Raw genomic sequence first — 23,674 nt, 5'->3', positions numbered from 1 at the left:
TGTGAGTATGGGCAACTTTGATCTTTTCTATCTGTTTGTCTTTAGTTTCCATTTATTATATATGGATAAACAAGTTTTATATGATATGAAGAAGGAGGGCTAGGAGGTAAGCTACCGATCCAGTTGGTTATTTTTAGCTTGTAAAATTATGGGCAACTTTCATTTTCTAAAATTGACATGTAAGTTCTAGTTAGGGACAAAGGTACTTAAAAAAAAGAAGTAAGAGTTCAAAAATCTGATTGGTTGTTTTGTCCATAAGGTCCAGAATGATACAAATGTAATAACACCTCACAATTATCTAGCACTTTTTAATTTTAATAGCTAATACTCAGAATTGCATTTGGCTACCAGCGGATCTCTTGTGAGGTAGCCCGGGTATGACCCCCTGCCTTTAACAGGTGCTGAAGCTCAGTGACTGGCCCAAAGTCACAATAATCAGTGGCAGAGCTGGACTCAAACCCGGGTTCTTCAGAGCCCAAATCCAGTGCCCCTCCAATTCATTCAACACTGATGGTGCTATAACCCAAGCAGTCACCAAGAGCAGAAACCCCTCCTTACCTATCGGGTCAAGTTCCCGAACAGCCCCCAAGGTAGCAGAGTTCAGCTGAAGAAAGTAAGATTATAGGAGGTTTGCAAAAGAAGGGGGCAGGGGAAGTCAAGTCATGTGCAAACTTTTGAAAGCCTTCACAAATGATTTTTTGCACAGTAAAACAAAACAATAATAACAGCACATTACAAAAAAGAATGAGAGTTTATATAGCTTAAATTTGTAAAAGGTTCTACAGAGTTTCCATTTAGATCCTAAGATGATTTCCAGAGGTGATGAGGATGTGGTGCTCATTATGGTAGTGGGACAATGGGGGTGACAGTGAAGTGATGAACAGAGGTGAACTTTTTAGCTTAAATCATGGATCTTCATATTCTCCCAGTCGTCAGAATCCAATCCTGAAATCAGAGCAGCTTGCTTGTGCTTTTAGCCCTATCAAGCAAATGTATTTAAAGAGTAAAACTTCATGACTGGCTCTTTTGAAGATGCTGTTTCCTCAAGTCTTTCCTGAAGATACTTTTTAGCACTTCTGTACAGAGTTCAAATTGAATTGTTCACGTTTGGCCCAAAAGTGGCTTCCGAAGTGTCTAGCGCAGGTATTTAAATGGCACTACTTGGCGATTTCGGCTCTTCGGAGGGTGGTTTTTCCTAATACGATAATGTAAAAGGACTCTTAGCACCTCCTTAGAGAGTTCAATGAAATTCACATTTGGTGGGAAGGCAACTTATCAGCTGTCCAATGATATTAAATGGTCCTCCTTCATGACTCAGGTTCTGTGAAAGAGGATTTCTGTCCAATGTGGTATTCTGAAGGCATCACAGCACCTCTTCACAGAGTTCTTCTAAACCACTCAAGCTTTGAACACTTTACAATTTGATGTGTAAAGGTATCGATTTGCATTACTTTCTGGGAGGAGGTTTTAATCCTAAATTCTAAAGAATCTGCACTTGTTGCTTGTAACTATATTTGTCTCTAGTCCCATGGCTTCCTAATTACCTTCACCATCTCTTAAGATAATCGCCTCTGGAGTACTGGAACCTTCCTGAGAGTCATCCTCTAACAGCATCTTATCATTTGAAGGAGTAGAAACAGGTTCACATTCAACTTCAGCCCGTGAATGCTCCTGCACCAAATGTTCCTCCTCATCTATATAGGTTCTTCTTGATCCGAAGAGTCTCTGTCCTCAGAACAGATGAATTGAAAGGTATGTTACCATCTCTAGCCAAGTTTTTCGTCAGCTTACGTTACCGACAGGCTCTATTAAAAACTGTCTAATGCTTCTTTTATTAAGACAACCTCAGTGACAGTGTCACAATCCCATGCATTAGGATATTCAGACAAAGGAACCTTTGTGGGACTGTGAAGAACAAAGTTATGCATTTGTTTGGCATAAGTCTTCTTGAATGGCTAGATCAAGCACTGATCAAGGGCTCAAGGATCTGAAATATGCAACTTGTTATAAAGACAACCTCAGCATCAAGGAGGCACAGTGGCAAATGTATCTGAGGTACCGAAAGGACTGGGGAGAATCAGCAGGACTTTGAATTCACAATTTTTTTTGTCCTGAACTTCTGTGAGAAAGCACTATTCAACTATTTCAAACCATTTCTTAAGGAGCAAAGGAGTTATCCAGGCTTTTCTGTTTGTGTGTCAGTATACCAGAGACTTGGCTTGAGTTTTTTCCCCCTGAGATGATCTGAGCATAGTTTTGGATCAAGCTGTAATGGTTTCACCATGAGGTCACCCCAAGTATTGGCACAAAACAGAAACATCGGCCTGTTTTTGCTGACCTCGTGTTGGCATTGGTTGGCTCTTGTTCTTCAAAAGGGCAAGTAAGGCTATTCAAAGGCTTCCAAAGAAGGGTGGTCTCAACAGCACCAATGACTGGGGCAGGCACATAATCCCCTTCTTCAATCACTTCCTGTAGTTGTGGCAGGTGCAATACAGGAGCTGGAGGATCTCATGGTTCTTTCTTCGGCACCACACTCACTGGAGACCTGATCTCCAGGTCACGGAGCACCAGAAATTCCTCAAACTGTCCCTGACTCCCAGCAGAAAATTTTCTGGACCTACTTCGGTGTCTGCAAACACATCTTTGGAAATCCCTCGTGCATGTTCACAGACCGCATGCATGGGAAGTGATTCATCATTCTTTTGCTTGTTTAAATGCATCGGTTTAACATTTCCATCCTTGGGTTACCAGGGATAAAGAACCTATTAGGTGACACAGGGGTACAAGAGGCAATCCTGGTCCTAATAAGAATTGCCTTTCTTTATGGTACAAACTGTGGACTCATTCACAGCAAGTACTCTCACTTGGAAGGAACAGATGGAGAATGTCCCTTCTCTAAAGACATCACCCTTCTTGCTTTTATGGCAGCCTGCTATGGTACTTGCTTCACCCTCTTCCACCTCAATAGTCACATGTATAGAAGCTTTGTTTAAGTTTACCCTAATTAATGCAACCTGACCATTATTTACTAGAGATTCTCTTGCCACACCCTCACTGACCAGTATCACAAATGGTTTTAGGAACAACACATGGGTAAATGTTAATATAATGTTGTGATGTCAGTGCAAATAGGGCTGATGGCTTAGGGGACAACTGGCAAAGGAATGAGAGAAAACAAATGACTCAGAAGGGTCTTCCCACCTTGTGATATGGAGTCAGAGGGACAATCACGTGATGGCTTGGACTGACCATGGTATATGCAATTCAGAATTTTCACAGTTGTCAGAAAGGTACACAGCAGGAAATCCACCTCTACTCAAATTTCCAATAAGGACAAGAAGGGATTACCGTAAATTCCCTGCTAAGTTATCGGAAAGAAAGTCACCATTCACAGATTCAAGACAGTACCATTGCTATGACTTCCCTTGGTGGAACACTACAAATTCAATTTTATGTGAAAGGCAAACACGGCATACATGTATTTTCTGCAAACCTGTCATTAAGTCAATCAAACATTATCTTCTGACGAAACACAACCTCTAAATGTATAGACAGAAAGGTCAGGCAGGCCCTGCATGCCAATGCTCCAGAAATGACTACCCAAGAAAGAGACAATGAAAAAATAAACTAGCCCCTTTTCAATGCCCGGCCACTGATACTTTACTTTTATCCCCTCCTCCTGGGAAGATAGAGCGAAGCCTGGCTTTCTTATTCTTCTCTTCAGGGGCCATGGGAAGTGGTTTGGAGCTGTGGTTGAGTGCCGAAGAATCTCGGTTGTTACTGTTCATTCTCAGCGGGGGAGCTGGGGGTTTCTCTTCATTATCCAAACTGTCAGACATTTTCACTTATGACTGATTGCACAGCTCCTACAGAACAGGAGGAGAAAACAGGAATTGAGAAAGCAGCAGCCTAAAAAAAAAACCATCTGGTAAAATGGGGGTTCTGACGTCTCGGACACCAAAGTACTGGGGCTCGCATGTCATCTCAGGTTTTGTGATGACCATTTGGGGGAGGTTTCTTTTCTAGGGGGAGGGTTTCTACCATTTGCCTCTCTAAAGACCAATGGTATCATTTCCCAAAGAGGAAAGCAGGGGCAATAATTCGTGGCTTTTCCACACATAAACACAAACACAGAAAGTCCCTTTTCTCAAAGTGAGACTTTATTCTCTGCCATCTGCTCATTGTCTTTTAATGAACAATTTACAACCTTCTTTAAAAATTCTGCCCTAGGGGACACCTGGGTGGCTTAGTGATTGACTATCTGCCTTTGGCTTAGGTCATGATCCCAGGGTTCCAGGATCAAGTCCCGCATCTAGCTCCTTGCAGGGAGCCTGCTTCTCCCTCTGCCTATGTCTGTCTCTCTCTGCATCTCAAATAAATAAATAAATAAATAAATAAATAAATAAATAAATAAAATCTTTAAAATAATTTTTTTAAAAAGTTCTACCTTGATATTAGCAATGCTCAGGAAGCACAGCCCCCTCAAAATCTGGAGTTGACAGGTTTGGCTGTAGATTTTTAACGCCCCCCAACAGTGATTTGTTAGCTGCTTTGGCACTGGGATGCCACTGGCATCAGATTCTTACCCGTACATACAGGACACATAGAACATACTCTACTGTTTTATGAGAAAAAACTGGGGGCTCAATCAAGTGGGCCTGACAGTTTTGGCAGGCTTCGGGTGTAGTGACAGGGAAACAGTGCCCCATTTTCAGGTAGCAGGTAGAAGATAAAGCTGAGCCAGATATCACCATAAGCAAAGAGGAGCTAGCTCCAAGGAAACGACCAGCTCCTGAGAAGACATCATAACCTGACTCCTTGTCATGTTTTATGTCCTGAAATGGGGAACTAGGGAGCTTGGCAAGGTAGTAACAGGGTGGTCAGAACCAGTCAGGGTTTTGGCAACTTACCTGCTCTTAATTTCATTACTTGTTAGTAGCTTGTGCTTAGGGCTGAATACATTCAGGTTTCATCCCACTGGAAGGTAAAGTGACCTGGAAAAGCAGGGACTCCCCAAGGAAATGTTTCTGCTTCCAACTGATATCCTACTCTAATTCAAGTCCCTCTACTCAGACCCCAAGGAGGCTTGCCATCTCAAGTCATGTCTTAAGGGCATCTTCAAAATGAATCTCCAGTTGGAACACAAGGCAAGTCCAATCCCAGTGCCACAGTAATCTATGTAAATTCATCAAGTATTATCTGGCGCTAATTTAGGCAGATCAGAGCTCTCCAAAAACGACTTAGCAGATCACTTTATTCCTACAACATTTACTATAAACAAACTTAGGTACAAGAGCAACAAAGGTATCCTCATCAGCTGCTGTAATGAGAAATAACATGTCATAATGATTTTTATCCCTTTGGTGGTCACAATGGGTATATCATTTTCAGTAACAAATTGTTACATCACGTGGTGCAGAAGATTTTCAAAATTTTTCTATGCTCTAAATTTTTCTCCAGTTTAAGTATTAAAGCATAGGGGAGTGCCAACTAATAGTTTCTCCATCTGCACAGGTGACGACCAACTAACAAGGAGTGGCCTGATCTTCATCTGGGCAAGAAATCTCTTTTCCTTTGCCGAAGTGTCACATCTTGCATTGTCTTAATGAATTTAAGACCCACTCTGGGGATCCCTGGGTGGCGCAGCGGTTTGGCGCCTGACTTTGGCCTAGGGCGCGATCCTGGAGACCCGGGATCGAATCCCACGTCGGGCTCCCGGTGCATGGAGCCTGCTTCTCCCTCTGCCTATGTCTCTGCCTCTCTCTCTCTCTCTGTGTGACTATCATAAATAAATAAAAATTAAAAAAAAAAAGACCCACTCTGTATTTTTTTCAGTAACCATTCTAGGGGAAACACTCAGTAATAAAATTTTGGTTTTCCAAGACAACTTGATTAACCTCACATTTTCCTACATAGGTGAAACCACACAGAACAAGATAAAGTGAAAAAATTGCAATAAAGGATAAAGTATATTCACAGATACCACTGGTACTAGTAAATATTTTGACTAACATATGAAACTGGGGCCAACGGGTCTGCATTCCCTTTTGCCTTTTAAATTTGGTCCGTCTAAATGCACTGTTTCTCCAGAAGAAAAGTGAGTTTAAGATCGGCTTCATTAGTGGCATTATTCTGTATTGGACAGGCTCATGGTGTTAATTTAGTTGCTGAGGAGAATTTGCCACCAGGGGAAAGCATTAATTTTTATTGTGTTTTTTTTTTGTCTGTTTTACTTTGGGGGGTTTAAAAATAATGCCCGAATATGGGGTGATAATTATAGGAAGTTCAGATACACAAAATACAGCTTGGCCAAAATAATGAAATTTCAAAGCCATTAAAAAACAAAACACCTGAGGGTTGAAATACAAATACCTAGAAAATAAATTTCTTAAAAATGTATCTGAGAGAGAGAGAGAGAGAGAGCTGGATGATACATATTTTCTGATGACATATTACTTAAGATGACAAAAGTTATAAAAAACAGGCATGGGCTCTTTAATAGGATATACGAAGCTTACCTTACGTAATAAGGCAAGTAAGGGTCTGGGCCATTAGGGTTCTAGTACACCTACGTAATTCAAAATACTAGGCTCCTTTGTTCTTGATAATTAGGTGTGGCTAATGGATTGTTGTTTTTTGTTCCTTTTTTGTTCTCTGGCTAGACTCAACAGGTAGATGCCCTGCTTCTTTTCAAGCTGCCTGATTATTCTGACCTTATTTGGCCAGGTTATATTTTAGGCAGAGGAAAAAAGTGCTACTTGGGATAGAAAGCTCCAATTATACTCCCCTTTATTACACTAGAAATCCCTGATCAAAATTTCACCACCACATGCTTGCTGGTCCATAATACAGGCATTCTGCAAAGGACCCAGCTTATATGGTACCCCTTTCTACTGCCCAGCAAACTGGAATTGTTTTAACTCTATTCAACTCACCCCAGGACTGTATGTAAGAGGTACTAGAAATACCTCTTCAGAGGTATTTCAGAGATGGAAAAGAAATGGAGGAATCTCTGTCTAGTTCCACACTGAAAATGGGAAGTGTGAAGCAAATCATCATTTGGTTTTACCTAACCATTTCAGATTTGGCTTTGCTGGAACTGTCCTGATATTACTTCAGGTTTTTACTACTCTTTATAAGGTACAACCTATCTTCATCTCTTACTTATTCCACAGAATTCTGATTTGGTGAAAAAGAATAGTGCAGGAGGCTCTTGTGATCTTTAACTCACCTTCAAAGCAACTGCTTCAAAGCATGCTTTCAGAAAACCAATGGGAAAAAAGTATGGACTTGTAAGGAAGCTCGGGTGTTAATATGTTTGTTTCCCAAGTGGGAAGTGTCTCCGATTATTCCATAAACGTAGACGAATGGGGGATTCTATTATGTTATGTTTGTAAACAATGCCAATTTACTAAACCAGGTCCCTCCCCTGAGACAGCTTTCTACAAAGGATACTATTAATGGATTGCTGGTTCAATCTGCCTATGATGTCATTATTTCCAAGATCTTGAAAGAGACTATTTTGTTCAGGGCGGCTGTAGGCTCTATTTCAAGAATTGTACAAAAGCACCATTATTCTCCAGGAACCCAATCAAAAAACTGTTTATCTTTAAAGTTTAACTGTTGTTGTTCACTTCTGCGACAGACCAGAAACTGGCAAGTGAGTGGCACACTGGATCTAGCCACAGCCCATTCATGTTACTTCAGAACTTGCCCCTTAGCATTGTGAAGAAACAGCTAACTTTTAATGGACAACCAGCAACAGTTTATATCTACTCACAAATTGATTTACTGCTTGGCTACTAGATTTTGCAGAGAGAATTGAAGTGGCTTCTGTAGATGGTGTATATTTTTGATGCAGCCCTTCGGACTTAATGTGGCTTACCAATGCTCTGTAATTACAATTGAAATTCATTAGCAATAAGAAATGAGCCTGTTTCAGGAGAGCCAAGGAGCCTGGACACCCCATTTTTCAGAGTGCTAGAAAGGATTACTTCTCTTTTTCCATTCTTTCTTGTCTTTTTTTTTTTTCTATATATACTCCACACTCCACCCTGCCCCATCCCAAGTGTGAGGGCAGGCATCCGCACACAGACACACACACATAAACACACATACATACACAGCCTTTTGCTGACTTGCATTTTAACACAAAGATTTGGTACAAAGCACTTTAGAGGAAAACTTTTATCATGATTGATGGCAATTTTAGAGGAAACGATGAGGCATTACAAAGAATTATCATTAATCTCTCATTCCTCAAAAATGAACTATCTTAAAATCAGCACAGCGCTACACCAGACACTCTGTGAACACTCAGTAGATCAAAAGAGAAAGCCACCAATTTACATGTTGCAAGATTCAAGAGGAAGAACAGATGATCAATTAGCTAATGTGGCCAAAATCCATACCTGAACATAGGTGTTAAATTGGATACAATAAAAAATGCCCATTGTGGGACACCTGAGTGGCTCAGTGGTTCAACATCTGCCTTCCGCTCAGGGCATGATCCTGGAGTCAAGTCCCACATTGGGTTCCCTGCATGGAGCTTGCTTCTCACTCTGCCTGTGTCTCTGCCTGCCTCTCTCTCACACACACACATGAATAAATAAATAAAATCTTTAAAAAATGTCCATCGTGCCCATTTGCCATGGGTGCTCTAGCCAGGTGTGTGAAGGGTGAGAATTCAGAAACACTGGCCCTTCAATTTTCAAGGCCTTCTATTAAGTCACAAGCAACTGAAATACATGTTTTCATCAGATTGGGTGCCATCAGAGACAGCCCACATGCTGTATCATTCTGTCAGCTTTCAAAATCTAAATAACTGTTTATTTGCATATTTCCCCAATGAGAAACAAACTAATTCTGGTCTCCCTTCAAAAATAAAAGCCCAGGCCAGAAAATGCATAGCTGTGATCTTAAAAAACCCAGAGGTAGATCTTTCAAACCACCAGGCACACAAGGCTATTACTACAGATCAGTGAGCACACCAATATTTCTTAATACCCTCTTCATACCAAACTACAGGAACTAACATAGAAATGAGATGTAGCCTAGGGGAAATTTTCAGGGGGGAACTTCCTAATGTTTCTGAAATAGTACATGAAGAATAAGGTTGCAAGATACCTCGAGCTGATCAGATGACAACCAAGCTGACAAGAACACTTAGGAGAGGAGATGATTTTAGAATCCCAAAAATATAGTAAGCAAGTCACAGAACTCTATGTTAAAACATGTAATGAGACAGGAGAGTATTTCAATTTTCTAGAATTTGGGAAATCTTGATTAACAAGAACTAGCTCTACAGATCAATAAATATTGAGTTTTTGATGACAGCTTCCAGACATGGAGGTATTACGTACATATAGGTTTAAAGTCAGCCAATGTCTCTTGAGACAATGGTATCGATGCTGGGCTGTTCTCTGTATTTGCAGATGAGGTTGCTGCTTTTACCTACCAGATGAATGGTGTACACACGGAATTATACTTTGGTGGTGGGGGAAAAAGGATCCAAGAGTTACCTGCTGGCTCTTTTCCTTGGCTCCCTTGTAAACACAAGTACACATTTTTAAGATGGCTAGCTGAGCTTCCAGGTATGCTTTGCTAACTAGCTTACGCTGATACGAATGAAACCCACTCATCCTAGACACATTACTGGCAACTGGACCAACCAGCTTATGACTGACGGCATAAGAAGATGTAGGGGACTGTTTGTAATTGCCAAAGAACGAGAAAAATCACTGAGTCTTTCACAAAGGAAACAGGGTATTAGACTCTGAGACGTTGCTTTGCATTTCTACAGCAATCCACATTTGAAGGTTTCTAGTGACTTCTCTGAAATTAATTCCCATAATATGCTATGATGACAAATAGGAGGGAAAGAACATACACCTCATTTGACAGGGAGAATGAGCCACATCTGAGTCTCCCAGCAGCTCCAAACCCACCCTCCTTGCATACCCAAGCTAGGTGGACAAGGGATGGCCCAACCACTAACTAAATGCAGCCAGTGGGCCCAATTTAGCATATTCGTCACCTTGTCTGGAATTGCACATAGTTTTGATATATGTCATTTCCCCCATTCAATCATAAGCTCCTTGAGGATAAGGACCCCTCAGTTATAATTGTATAATTGTATAAATGTATAATTGTATAATTGCCTACTATGGGGCCTTGTTCCCAGCTGGCATTAAATACACATGTGAAATAATAAACAGAACTGTATACATTCTGTGCATTTATTGTGGCTCTGAGTAAGTTTTTCATAATGTTGCAAAAGTCCGTATGCCTACTCAAAGCAGGTCTGAGTCAAGAAGCCATGTTTGGAAAAACTGGCAGTAGTCTAACTACCAAGCCATTGGCTTCAGTGTAGATGTCAGCTACCAACTGAGGATCCACACCTCATTTTTTTTTTCTCCGCAAATGTGTAATGTCCAACAAGTTTCCACGCTTAGTTGAGCTGAACACCATCATGTGAACAAGGGAGTACCATCCCCATCTTCACCAGGAGGAATTTATGGAGCACAAGGGTTGATATACCCAGGGTCACAAAGTGAAAGAGTGGAGATGAAAATCTCAAACTCTCCTCAATTCCCCTTCCGGGACACCCAAGTAAACCAGCCCCACATGCATACTCATATATAAACTTTTATCCTCCCCAAATATTCATATGACAGTTCCAGCTTTCTCATTCCAACCTGCTGGAGGCCAGTACTTACTGATTTCGCCTGCTTTTTTCATCCGAAGACCCAAGGCTAGGTGATTTACTGACAGAACTCCAACAGGTTGTGTTGGCCAGCAGTACCCATTCTTAAATGGCCTTGTTTTGGAGGTTTTCTGTTCTGGGGCACTCACCAAGGGAACTCTGCTATCAGAGACAGGGGTGTGCTGTTTCAGGGAGCCTCGCCTGGGAGATACCATTACAGTGTGCAATGGAGGGAAGCCATTTCTAAGATCATTTGATCAGGAGGAACTGAGCTACTTGTTAGGCAGATTTGCAGAAGCAGCCGGACAAACAAGGCAGGCACCCGCTCTTTTTACAGCTGCCTAGTTGCAATCTTAGATCCTGCAAAAGATAGCTTGCTGCTGACATACATACAAGCACAGTCACACAGAATACATTCGTGTTCGCTCTCATACACACAAGCAAACGAGGTCAGTTCTGCTCTAGTCCTGTTCTTTGTTAACATCTTTAATGAGTGACTTCCGTTGTTTTCAACAGGAACTTGACATTAATTAAATCCAATAAGCCAGCCTATTATGGTTGCAAATTTCAAAGATGGGCTGCAAATAAGGAACTCAATAGGTAGACCCCAGCATCCAGACCTCATATACTGCGTACATTATATGGAACCAATAGTCCTTATTTAAATGACTTCTTAAGCTTCTAAATGTATGCAGTGCCACACTTTAATATTCACTATGTATGCTGCCATGAGCTAATGCCAAGAAAATGCTAATGATCATCTGATGTGCATTTATATTTGCAAACTAATGCATTATTACAGGTTTCAGCTTTTACATTTCCAACACTGATGCTTCTAAGAAGATAAAATAAGATGCATAAAGAACAGAGGCAGACAATTTCTTAAGCATTAAAAAAAAAAAAACAAAAACAGAACAACCACCCAAGGTGAATACCCTAAAAGATGCCTCAAATAAGGAAAAGGAAAGCAAAGCCTAGTAATATAACATTTCCTAATTCTCAAAACAGAATGTAGTTTACTTGGAAGCATTCAGACGGGGAAAATTAGATGCAGACGGATAGCCCCAGTGAACAAGATATGGTAAGCCAACGTCTTGAGTCTCTGGGGCTTTAGCTGCTCTCTGTTACTATGCCTGGGTGATAATTACACCCTTCCCTGATCCACTCCAGCAGAAAAGCCACAAATTTCCTCAAATTCAGGCCTAAAAATTCAATCCCTGAATTTGCTAAGGCTTTCCATATACCAAACAGATGCCTGGATGTTGTTTTCCAACCCATGTGCCACAGCTCTTCATCCTAGGTCCTTGCTCTGTTATCAGTTTTTCTGTCTCCAAATCGGTTTTCTGCAAGAAAGTAACCACTGCAAGTTTGAAGAGGGGGAGTACAGGAGGTTGACTGAGACCCTCATACCATTTCTAAAGCAGGAATTTAGATCCATTTTGCAAAGCTCGTATTTCACCAAAATGACTGAACAAATGTATGAATGGAATCCTGTCAGAACTGGAGGTCAAAGCAGTTGAGCTGACATAAAATGCAGCCAGCCTTTTTTTTTAAGATTTTATTTATTCATGAGAGACATAGAGAAGCAGAGACACAGGCAGAGGGAGAAGCAGACTCCCTGAGGGGAGCCAGATGCGGGACTTGATCCCAGCATACTGGGATCATGCCCTGAACCAAAGGCAGACGTCCAACCACTGAGCCACCCAAGCACCCCACAGCCTGTCTTTTGCAAGCTTTTGCCCTTGACCTAAGTTTCTGTGCCCACATTTTATGAGAGCTGAGCGTGTATCTCACCATCTTATTTGGGAGCTATCGTTAAAGAAGAGGAAATGCTATCTATTTAAAAGAAAAGGCTTCCCTCACCGTTAGAAGAATGGGATGCGACAAGATCTCCTTTCCATCTATCCTCCTTCACAGATCAGAGGAGACTAACATCCAGTTGGCCAGAGCCTTGAGTGTTAGAACCCCCCACCTCTTCTCCTTCAACCAAAGACAACATTTTGGTCTTCACCAAACTGGCCATGAGTCTACAAAAAGATCATAACCAACCTGCCCAGAGAAATTCCTCTAGGATCCAAAAACTTGATCTGATGGATGACCTCACAACTGAGCATTCTGGTTTTTCCAACTGAACACAAATTCTTCATTTGCAAGTTGTTAGATCTACCAAACAGTTCGTTTTCCGTGCTATCCATGACTCTACCACCTGGTGGCAGCTGCCATGGCTCGCCAGTGGCTCATGCTGGAGCATATCTGCCCTCCAGCACGTGTGGAGGCTTCGTTTCCCCAGAGCTCACAAACATGGAAAAAAAACTACCCCTGTGCCTAAGACTTTCTGTGACACGGGGAAGCTCTTGGGTTGATATCATAGGGCTGATGTTTGTTCACATCAAGGGAAGATATGGTATCTTGGGAGGAAAACTGCAGATAAAGCAGAAGCAGGCTTTGGTGCAGGGAGCTGAAGTCAGCAGGCCTGAGGGGGGAATCAGGTGGTAGTTCCTATATTCCTCCTATGGGGCCCAGACTGTGGCCTAGCACACATCCAGGACAAAAACTTGGGTAGGATAAAGGGGAAGAAAGCGGGTATTCATAATAAATTATGGAACTCTGTATTATAACTCTGCATCAGACAATGTGTATCTCACAGTGTTCCTTCTGCTTTAAGACTGAGCCTAATATATTGCCTGCATCCGTGGTCCCATAAGCCAACCACCAGCTGGTTTCAGCCTTTTGTGGTTTGCCTAGGCATACCCTATCCTCTTCTGTGCCTCTTAAGAATGAGGGTCTACAGGTTATACAGCTGTATAAAGAGAGGACAAGAAAAGATCTTCCATCAGCCTAACACTGCTTTTCATTTTTCATTTTTTAAGATTTTATTTATTTATTCTTGAGAGACAGAGAGAGAGGCAGAGACATAGGCAGAGGGAGAAGCAGGCTCTGTGCTGGGAGCCTGATGTGGAACTCGATCCCAGGACTCCGAGATCACAACCTGAACCGAAGGCAGCCGCTCAACCACTGAGCCACCCAGGAGTCCCTAACATTGATTTTTCTAGAAGAAAATAATTCCACGTGCTCTTCTTGTTGATTTCTGCTTGACTCTTATTTCAAAGAATCCTGAGACCAAAACAGAAACTGACTACCCTTTGAGGGGTCCCATAGTAACTCTAAGAATGCACCTCTTAAGTAACCCATCTGTGCTTGCATTCATGTACTGAAACAACAAATACAGATTTAAGCTTATGTGCCAGGTGCCATGGTAGGTATTGAGAGTGAGATTCTAGGGTTGAGCAGTGGGTTTCATCTCTGGCTGCACATTATATATATAAGACATATATTAAATATGCAAGTAAAAATAGAACTACAAACCAAGTCAGGTTGTGTGTATGGCAAAATGAAGAGTGCTTAAAAAAAAAGGGAGGGACTACAACAGTTCACAAGAAAGCAAGACTCTTTGACTACCATCTTACCACATGAGAAATCAGGGCCAATAATTAGACCTCCAATAATTATGTCAGGGGACTATAGGATATAGGATATCCAGAGAACATCATTGCATCGCCTTTTATCTCCATGCCACCAACATCCATAGGCACCAGGTGCTATGTTAGGTACAGAGGGCATATAAAGAGAAATTAAGAGCAGTCCCTGTCTTTAAAGAGCTCACGGTCCAGTGAGGATGACTGACATTCACAGTAAAGTACAATGCCATGGGACTCTAGGAAGTTTTGGAGGGTCAGAGCAGGGAGGAGAGTATGTCCTCAGAGGAGTCAGAGGATACAGCACTTGAGCAGGGTATTGAAGGGTAAGGAGGAGTTTGCCAGAATGTGAAAAGTGAAAAGCATGTGGTTGGTGTGGGCCTTTATTCAATAGTATATTCCAACAAACAAATATACCCCAAGCATGCTAGAGTAGCCAAATATACCCCAAGCATGCTAGAGTAGCCCTCTTTGCATTAGGCTTCTCTTTCTGATGAGCTAAGTGATGTTGTGTAAAAAAAAAAAGCTATGTAAGAAAGAGAACAGGTCTCAGACCTCTGGAAAAAAGGAACCTGGATGAGACTCTTAAAAAACCAAGTCACAATGGGGTACCTGGGTGACTCAGTGGTTGAGCATCTGCCTTCGGCTCAGGGCGTGATCTCAGGATCCTGGGATCAAGTCCCACATTGGGCTCCCCACAGGGAGTCTGCTTCTCCCTCTGCCTATGTCTCTGCCTCTCTCTGGGAGTCTCTCATGAACAAATAAATAAAATCTTTAAAAAAAGCCAAGTCACTGGCTTCTAACAAAGTACAGAAGAGACAGGTATGGTCTGATAAAAAGCATTTTCTAGACCTATAACCATGTATGAGCAGAATAGACCTCTTCTGGGGAATCCATGAAGAAGAGGATACTTGGAAAAAGAAAAGCCTTCCTTTCATAGTTCGTATAAGAACTAAGTTGCACTCTGTCATGCAGTTTTAATTTCAGGGGTTGATTTTTAGCTAGGTCTTTCATAAACCCAAAAGAATGCTCTCCAACAAATGAAGAGTAGCTCATTCCAGTTCTACTGCTGGATCATTTTGTGATCTTGAGGAAATCACTGAATATTCATAAATAAATTCATTCATTCAGCCTTTAAAGAGTGTATGCCTAGTATGTGCCCAAGTAGGCAGAGGATGCTTTGGAGCTACAGTGGAGGAAGGGTAACTAATACTGCCCAGAGAAGTCAGAGGGTATAGCACTTGAGCAGGATATTGAGGGATGAGTAGGAGTTTGTTAGCTCCTAGGGCAAGCCATGAGAAAGGTACAGTCCCTGCCCTTGAAGAAACTTAAAATGTAATGGGTGCTAACCACGGCAGCTCAGTAAAGGTTAGAGAAGGGGACACTCAAAAGCATGGAGGAGGCTTCACAAAGGAAGTACACATGAAACATTATGGCATAAGAAACATTATGGGTTAGGGCTCAGAGGAGATTAGAAACAATGTAGTGGACTACAGGAACTATAGATAAGTTGGCCCAACCACAGTAAATTGGAAGGATAGAAAAAAAGATCAGCAGAGACAAAATGAAGAAAGGTTTTCTAACCTTTTTTTTGGAGTTTAGATTCCTCCTGTCTAGACAAAGATGCTTCAAGCAGTGAGATGGCATGACTAGCTGTGAATTTCAGAATTCTTCCTTGGGTGACAAGGTTGCAGATGTCTAAGGCTGAAGACTTGGGGCAATTTTCCGCCACGGGGTGGGACGTTCTAGGTAGCGACATGGGAATAATTTGGGAGAGAACACACTGAGAAAGTGAGCCAGGGAAGAAAGCAAGCACATGAGCACGGGACTAGAAAGACAGGAGGAGGGACATTTCAAGAGGGGCCTCTGTTTCGGGCATTGGCCAAAGATGACAGGGATGTTAGGCCTGCTATGATTAACTAACTGGTCTCAGGACCTTGAATGGAAATACATTTCTATCCCCAAAGGCCCAGAAGAATGTGGGAGGCCAAATTCTTTTTTATATAAGTCTTTGGGGGGAGGTTTCCAGATTTGCTGGAGGTATAATTGACAAATAAAAATTGTATATGTTTAAAGTGTACCATGTGATAGTTTGACATATGTCTACACTGTGAAGTGGTTACCACAGTTCAAATTAATTGATACATCCATCACCTTACATATTTACCTTTTTTTGGTGCCGTGAGAACATGCAAGATCTACTCTCTCAGCAAATTTCAAGTACACAATTTGGTATGATTAACTATAGTCGCTATGCTGTGTATTAGATCCCTGGTTTAACCTTTAGTTTCTGTTTGGGATTCCAAATAAAACTGTGTCTCAGTTTCTTTTTTGTTTGGGTTTTATTTGTCTTGGAGGGGTCTTTTTTTCTTAGAAGATTTTATTTATTTGAGAGAGAGAATGAGAGCACAAGCAGGGAGAGTGTCAGAGGGAGAGGGAGAAGTAGACTCCCCACTGAGCAGGGATCCTGGTGCGGGGCTCAATACCAGGACCCAGAGATCATGAAATGAAATGAAAGTAGATGTTTAACCAATGGAGCCACCCAGGCACCCTAGAGGTCTTTGCAAATAAGAGTAAATGACTAGCTTAGAATGGTGGGAGGAAAAACTAATGAATAAGATGGTATGCTGATAACAAATATGATTATGTTGGAAGCCCCTCGTACTAGCAGCCATTAAAGCACCAATAATAGCCGTATTCCTGTAAGAATAAAAACAAACTGTTCTAATGTTTTTGGCCAATATGACAGCATTTATGATTTTAGAAAAATGTCTTTCAACTTTTATATGAACTCTACTAACAAATCTAAAAATTCTACAAAGACCAATAAGTATTGGCAAATGAACCTCAATGGGTAACTTTTGTAAAAGTCAATATACAAAGAAAAGAGAACACACAAAGTGACAGGTCTATCACAGCAAAATTAGGAATATCTGGTGGAAAACAAAACAAATATAAAATTTGAGAGGCAGAAACCACATAACAAGCCATAAAAAGCAAGAGGACACCTCAATTCACAGGTGGTGGAAAAAATGTCTTCCTAGCTATCTAGCCCTCTCAATAGAGACACCAAGATTAAAGACAATACATACAAATGTAGCAGCTGTTCTAACATATTGATTTGGCATCATGAAATGGTTCAAGAGAGCTGGGCATGTGTGCTGTAGATATGAATTTGAAGATCTAGAAGAGTACAGAATAATAGAGAAGAAAAGACTGTTGGGGAACACCACCATTTAGGGGCTAGAAAAGGGAAAGGAACCAGAGATCCCTGAGGAATGTGGTTAAAGAAGTGGAGGAACTCACTAGAAGATTTCATGGAAGCCAAGAGAAGAATACTTCACTTCTGAGTATGGCTATGAGACCAAAAAAAAAAAAAAAAAAAAAAAAAAAGGCTACACAGAGGACAAAAATACTCCACTTTATGTCCTCCCATCTTTTCCCTAGAGTTTACTAAGGTTGATGTCATGTCATTTTCACATCAAGAAAAATGGCCAAGTGGCACCAGAGGTCTGTGGACATATTTCAGAATGTTTTAAGAAATCCCACACTGTGGACATCTGGTGTTACTTGAGCAGCATGAACAAAACCACACAGCATGCCTGGAGAAAGATTTTCCTTATGGTGGTGAACAGCACCACCATGGCCATATATTATTCAGCCTTATTGCAAAGCATACTCTTATGAGATCACGTTTGTTGCACTCTTGCAATGTGTCAGACGTTGCACAGGAGACAAAGAAAAAATACAATATGGTTGGGCTAGCAGATAAACCGTAGCTAGCGTTCAACTTTCTTTTTCCACAAGAAGGATTATGCTCAGTTCAAACAGCTCTTATTTGTTCGACGTAGTCTCCAAAGGCTTTGCCAAGCAAAGATGCAAATGTTCAGGGTGGACAGGTCCCATCTCAGCCTATTTCTGCTGCAAATCAGCTTCATGATCTTGGATACATCCGTCCCTTAACCCCTCTGAACCTATTTCCTCATGTACAAAATGTGACTACCTAGCCAAGAAAAAAAATATATAAAATATTATACCTAGAGGAGATGCTTACAATTACTACCCTATATTTCACGAGCCATAAACAAAATTGTCAGCATCCATTGAGATCTTATGTCCCAGCCGCTCTGCTGAAAGCTACGCCTGCACAAGTGTGTGCCACATGCGTAACCACATTAGCTATTATTATTTCTGGTTTACAGACGAAATGGACATCCAGAGACATCAGGCTACCTGCTAAGGTTGTAGAGTGGAAGATATGACCACAACTCCATGTCTGTGAGGCTCCAAAGCCCATACTCTGATGTATGCTTCCCCAACCACACCATAGTTTCATTGGACATGACGTGTTCTCAGTTACTCACAGCCTTTGCATGGACATGAACATTCTGAGGGATTCACAGTGAACTGTGTCTCCACTGTGGTGCTTGGGACCAAAGCATGGAAATAGGCAGAACATCTATCCACAAAGCAGACATTTCAGTGTTGGAATCAAGGCCAGAGGAGTGTCTGTAGTTAGACACCAGACTTCTGACTCCACCAGGATCAGGAGCCTCTCCTGTTCCCTTCTTTGAAATTTTTATACCAGCAAATGGAAGGTGACATCATGGAGGACTTCATCATTTCAAGGGAAAAGTTGTAGGACAAGAGGGGACATGGACACGAACCAGAAACATTGTGGCAATGCCCAGGTAAGCATGTCCCAGAAGGACTTGGGAATGGAGGCAACTCTCCATAGGATAATTCTGTTTTTTTCCTTCATCTTCTTAAGTGGGGATGAGCACTACCTCCTAGCTTATGGTTAAGCAGAAATGTAAGGAAAGCAGGCAACAAGTCCTGTGAAACATAGCTCCTTGGTTGCAAAGGACCATCTCCTTTCTCTGCTGTCTCAGGGTTCTGTTCCTTTGAAGGCACCTACCTCATAAGTAATGATAAGATCTATCATCTCTTGAGCATTTACTGTGGACTGGACTGTGTGCTACCCGCTTAGATAATCTCATTCCACCCACATAACAACTCGGTGAAGTAGGAAGCTATTAGTGTCCTCCCATTTCAGAGATGAGGAAACTGATCCTTTTTTTAAGATTTTATTTTATTTATTCAAGGGAAAGAGAATGAGAGAGAGCGAGAGAGCGAGAGAGTGAGAGAGGCAGAGACACAGGCAGAGGGAGAAGCAAGCTCCACACAGGGAGCCCGACGTGGGACTCGATCTCAGGTCTCCAGGATCACGCCCTGGGCTGAAGGCGGCGCTAAACCGCTGCACCACCCGGGCTGCCTGAGGAAACTGATCCTTAAGAGGGATGAGTGGGATCCCTGGGTGGCACAGCGGTGGGATCCCTGGGTGGCGCAGCGGTGGGTGGCACAGCGGTTTAGCGCCTGCCTTTGGCCCAGGGCCTGATCCTGGAGACCCTGGATCGAATCCCATGTCGGGCTCCCAGTGCATGGAGCCTGCTTCTCCCTCTGCCTGTGTCTCTGCCTCTCTCTCTCTCTCTCTCTCTCTCTCTGTGACTATCATAAATAAATAAAAATTTTAAAAAAAAGAAAAAAAAGAGGGATGAGTAATTGACTCAAACAAGATTCCACAGCAAGGAAGTGGCCAAACTGCCATTCAAATGCTCATCTACGGACTCCAGAGCTGGTGTTCCTAATTCTTCTATCATAATGGATGAATGGGTTATTAACTGTTTTGAAAAGCAGAAAATACCATATAAATGCACGGGGGTGGGTCTATGCACTTAGCACTTCACAAGGATTTCAAGTGAATTCAGGCAGGTGCATTTTTTTTTCCTTCCTAAAATTCACCCAGTCCTCTAAAATTATATAATTTGCTTTTGGTGACTCTCAGCATATCCACAGAAACGACCAAATGTAAACTTGCCAGGCTATTTCTCTAAAGCCATCTCTTGGAGGAGGTGGTGGCTAAATTTTAACTCAGTACAAAATTTCCATTAAGGTCTATAGCTCACTTTCATTCCTCTTCCTTAGGTACAGAGACAAAGGGCTCCTGGAAAGATGGCACATCTCTGGGCTGTGCAAGAGGTCTACGAGGAGGTTTGCCTTGGGAAATGACTCCCCCCACATCCTGGCTGCTGTTCCCAACTACTCATGGACCCTCAAGTTCTCGGGAACCTAAAGAGGATTATAAAGATTCCCCCAATCCCAAGCTTCAAGACTGTTGCCTTGTGCTACTGTTGCATGGTGACCTCCTTTTCCCCACTCGAATAAAAGTACCTCAAGGGCAGGATATGTTTCATACCTCCATCTGAATCTCCTTCTGGGTATAGCACTTGATAGGGCCCACAGTAGATCCTCAACCTAAGCTGGTAAGGCCATTGGAATTCTGGGATTGAGGAAGACAGGCACTGGATCTGTCCTGACACATTGCGGTCCACCTACCTCTTTCAGTTTTCTTCCTGGAGTTTCATAAGTAGATGCTCTGGGCCTGGCATCATGGTAGACACTGGGAATCCAAAATAAGTTACACGAGATGGTCTCTGCTTTCAAAGAAGGCCTCAATCTAATCACAGGTGTAGAGGGTAGTACGTGGTATTTCAGGCTTTTCCCTATGGTGCCAGAATCCATATCAAATGGCAGTGTGGACATATTTTGCACCCATCTTTACTCCAGAGAGACTCCAGCAGGGGAATCTATGGACTAAGGAGGCTTCTGCAAGGTGCTCTCATGTTTCTAATTCTCTCATAGGGAATTGGGGTGGCGCCTGACCCTGACACCAGGTTCTTGACCTACTAGTTCGCTCCTGGGATTTGTGCTTCTTTTTACCCTCTTGCAGGGAAGTCTGCAGTCTGTCTGGAGTGCAAGGAAGTTTTTTCAGCTTGCCTTCATCTGCGCCTACTGAGAAATTTCCTCTGTTAACTTGCTAGTAACAGCTGTTGAAATTCCAGTGGGGTCTATATATGCGCATGCATGCTCACAAGAGAAACTTACTTTATCATCCAGATAACTCATGAACCTTTCCTTTCTCTTTCTTGAATACCATGGAGTAACACATTCCAGTGTAAACAAGGAAAAAATAGACCTGGCTAGACTAGAGGTGGCTATGGGAAGCAATGTGGAATTCCAGATCAGAAACAGAAAATAAGAGACACATACTTCTGCCCAGCAGACCACTGGGAGTGCCTAAAGAAACACACACATTTCTTACCTTCCCCTCCCCTTGGGAGGGAAAGATGAGGACAGGTTATATCATCATCTTCCAGAAAATAAACCATCTAAGCCCCAACCTCTTTTGGATAGGCTGGCTAAGATTCTACTAGAGATGACTTCCGTAAAAGAGAATTATGGCAAAAGGATATAATATTTGATCTGTGGGGAAAAAATTTAAAAAAAATTTGATCTGTGGGTTTGAGCTTTTTCTTTTTAATCCTAGACATAAATTCCACTCCTTTTTGCTCTGGAAAGATCTAGTCCCACTGGTGCCCTGGCTGAGACCAACAGTCTTCCTTTGGCCACAGGTTGCTGTTAACCTTCTAGCAGGTATGAGAAGAGCATTAGTGACAAGTAGGGGAAAAAAGTGACAACTTTTTTGTGATTATGAGCTACCACCTGCAGTGGGCATGAGATGGTGTGTGTGTGTGTCAGTGAAAAAGTGAGTGGATATGGCAGTATTAGCGTGGGGCCACATGCAAGAGTTTGGGGATGTGTGAGTGTGTGCGCATGTTTGGGGCCACTATAAACACATGTGAATCACAGATGTGGGTTAGTGGGATCATCTCAGCAAGGGAGCATAGGTCAGTGTCAATGCGTCCGTGTGTGAGTCCAACTAAGAGTTCATGGCCATTCAGGCGAGTATGTTGAGCTAGAGTCAATGTATTTATGCCTTGGTGACTGTGTGGGCACATGGGCCAGTGTGAACAAGTATATCAACCTAAGTGGGGGGGTACTGCAGGGTGGATGAGAGTCTGAGTGTAAGTCTACATGGCCATCAACGGCATCAGTAGCAGGTTATGTCTAAATGCATGAATGCATTTATGGGAATTGAGGGTGACAGTGTTCAATTGTGTTGGTCAGGGTGGTGTGTGCCAACATAACTGCCACTCAGGGACCCTGCAGATCACCACATGTGTACTGGTGCAAATGCATGTAGCTGTGTGAGGGTATGTCAGTGTGAGAGTACAAGAGTGAGAACGGGCAGGAATGTAAGCATGCTAGCACCAGTGTGAACACGTGTACTGTAGAAATGATAGTTGGACAGTGTGAAGATATACATGTGAATGTGCATGATTGTGACCGTGCACCCCTGGGAATGTGTGGGAGTGTAGGATTTTGAGCATGTGTCTGCAAATGTGAGAATATGGAAAACTGTGCAAATGTACAAACATCAGTATATGGGCATGGGCATGCCCTAAGTGTGACTGTGTGATGTGAATTAGCATGAGGACTGAATGGGCATATGGACATGTCAGGGTGTGTCGGGATGACTGCATCAGTATGACTCTGAGTGCGAACATAGGGTGCTGGGTGTTAGTGAAAGTGTCTAAGTTTATGAAAAGGAGAGTGTGAGACTGTATATCAGGATGCATGCCTGTGAGCTGGAGGAGTGCGATCAGATCTCAGCATGAAGGTGAGCAAATAAGCGGGAATGGGTGTCATGATGAGTGTGTTTCCATGTATAAGGGTGACTATGTGTGAGTGTGACAGAGGCAGGGGGTTACATCAGTGCTGAGCATGTAATATTGAGGTTAAGATTGTAAGAGGGTCTAAAAAGTGGAAATGAGGGGCAGCCCGGGTAGCTCAGTGGTTTAGTACCACCTTCAGTCCAGGGCCTGATCCTGGAGACACAGATCGAGTCCCACATCAGGTTTCCTGAAGGGAGCCTGCTTCTCTCTCTGTCCCTCTCTCTCTCTCTCTCTCTCTGTCTCTCATGAATAAATAAATAAAATCTTAAAAAAATAAAAAGTGGAAATGGGTGAGACTGTGTTCATGGTGGGAGCATGTATGCGCATGCATGTGTCCCTTCAATGAGTGATGATCTGTGTGTTTTACTGCAAGGAGGAAACCATCCATGACAGCGCAAATGTGTTACAGCATATAACACTGAGGGTGTGTATGGCTATATGAGAAATAGGCAGGGGCAAGTCAGCATGGGTCTGCGTATAAACTACTTGCGATCGTGCAGGAATTTGCAGGTTAAATGTGATTCTATCACATTTCTGTGGATGTGAGAAGGTGTGACCAAGAGTGTGTGAGAACATAAGAAAGTATAAAGGTGTGAGTGGGTGAGAATGTGAGGCTGCAGTGTAGGGTGAGTGCAAGCATGTGTCAGTATGAAATGTGAATATAGAAATGTATGTGGCAGTGTGTGGCAGTATGAGTGTATGCCGGCATGCAGTATGTTTGTAAATATGTGTGTGAGGGTGAAGGGGTGGGCGTGATGGTCACCACAAACGTGTCCGGTGGGAAAAGTGTGAGCCAAGGAGGCCTAAGGATTGTATGAATGTCCAAGAGTACAGAAGCATGCTTGAGAAAGTATATG

At 42.4% G+C, this 23,674-nt stretch overlaps 1 protein-coding gene across 8 annotated transcripts in view; it reads right to left on the bottom strand.

The window, feature by feature from the left end:
• PAK3 (p21 (RAC1) activated kinase 3) overlaps positions 1-23,674 on the bottom strand; it is a 125,319-nt gene that overhangs the window by 93,335 nt on the left and 8,310 nt on the right. For 7 of the 8 annotated variants that reach the window (XM_041741475.1, XM_041741477.1, XM_041741479.1 and 4 more), the window contains one exon: positions 3,665-3,866. In XM_041741475.1, coding sequence (XP_041597409.1) covers positions 3,665-3,839 — 175 coding nt within the window. In that variant the 5' untranslated portion in view covers positions 3,840-3,866. Of the gene's footprint in view, positions 1-3,664; positions 3,867-23,674 lie in introns of those variants that run through there. The other variant, XM_041741480.1, reaches the window with a different exon arrangement.

Source organism: Vulpes lagopus, chromosome X, assembly GCF_018345385.1.
Source record: "Vulpes lagopus strain Blue_001 chromosome X, ASM1834538v1, whole genome shotgun sequence".
Lineage (NCBI taxonomy): Eukaryota > Metazoa > Chordata > Mammalia > Carnivora > Canidae > Vulpes > Vulpes lagopus.
Note: the sequence above shows the minus strand (reverse complement) of the source record. Positions and strands in the feature narration are given on the sequence as shown.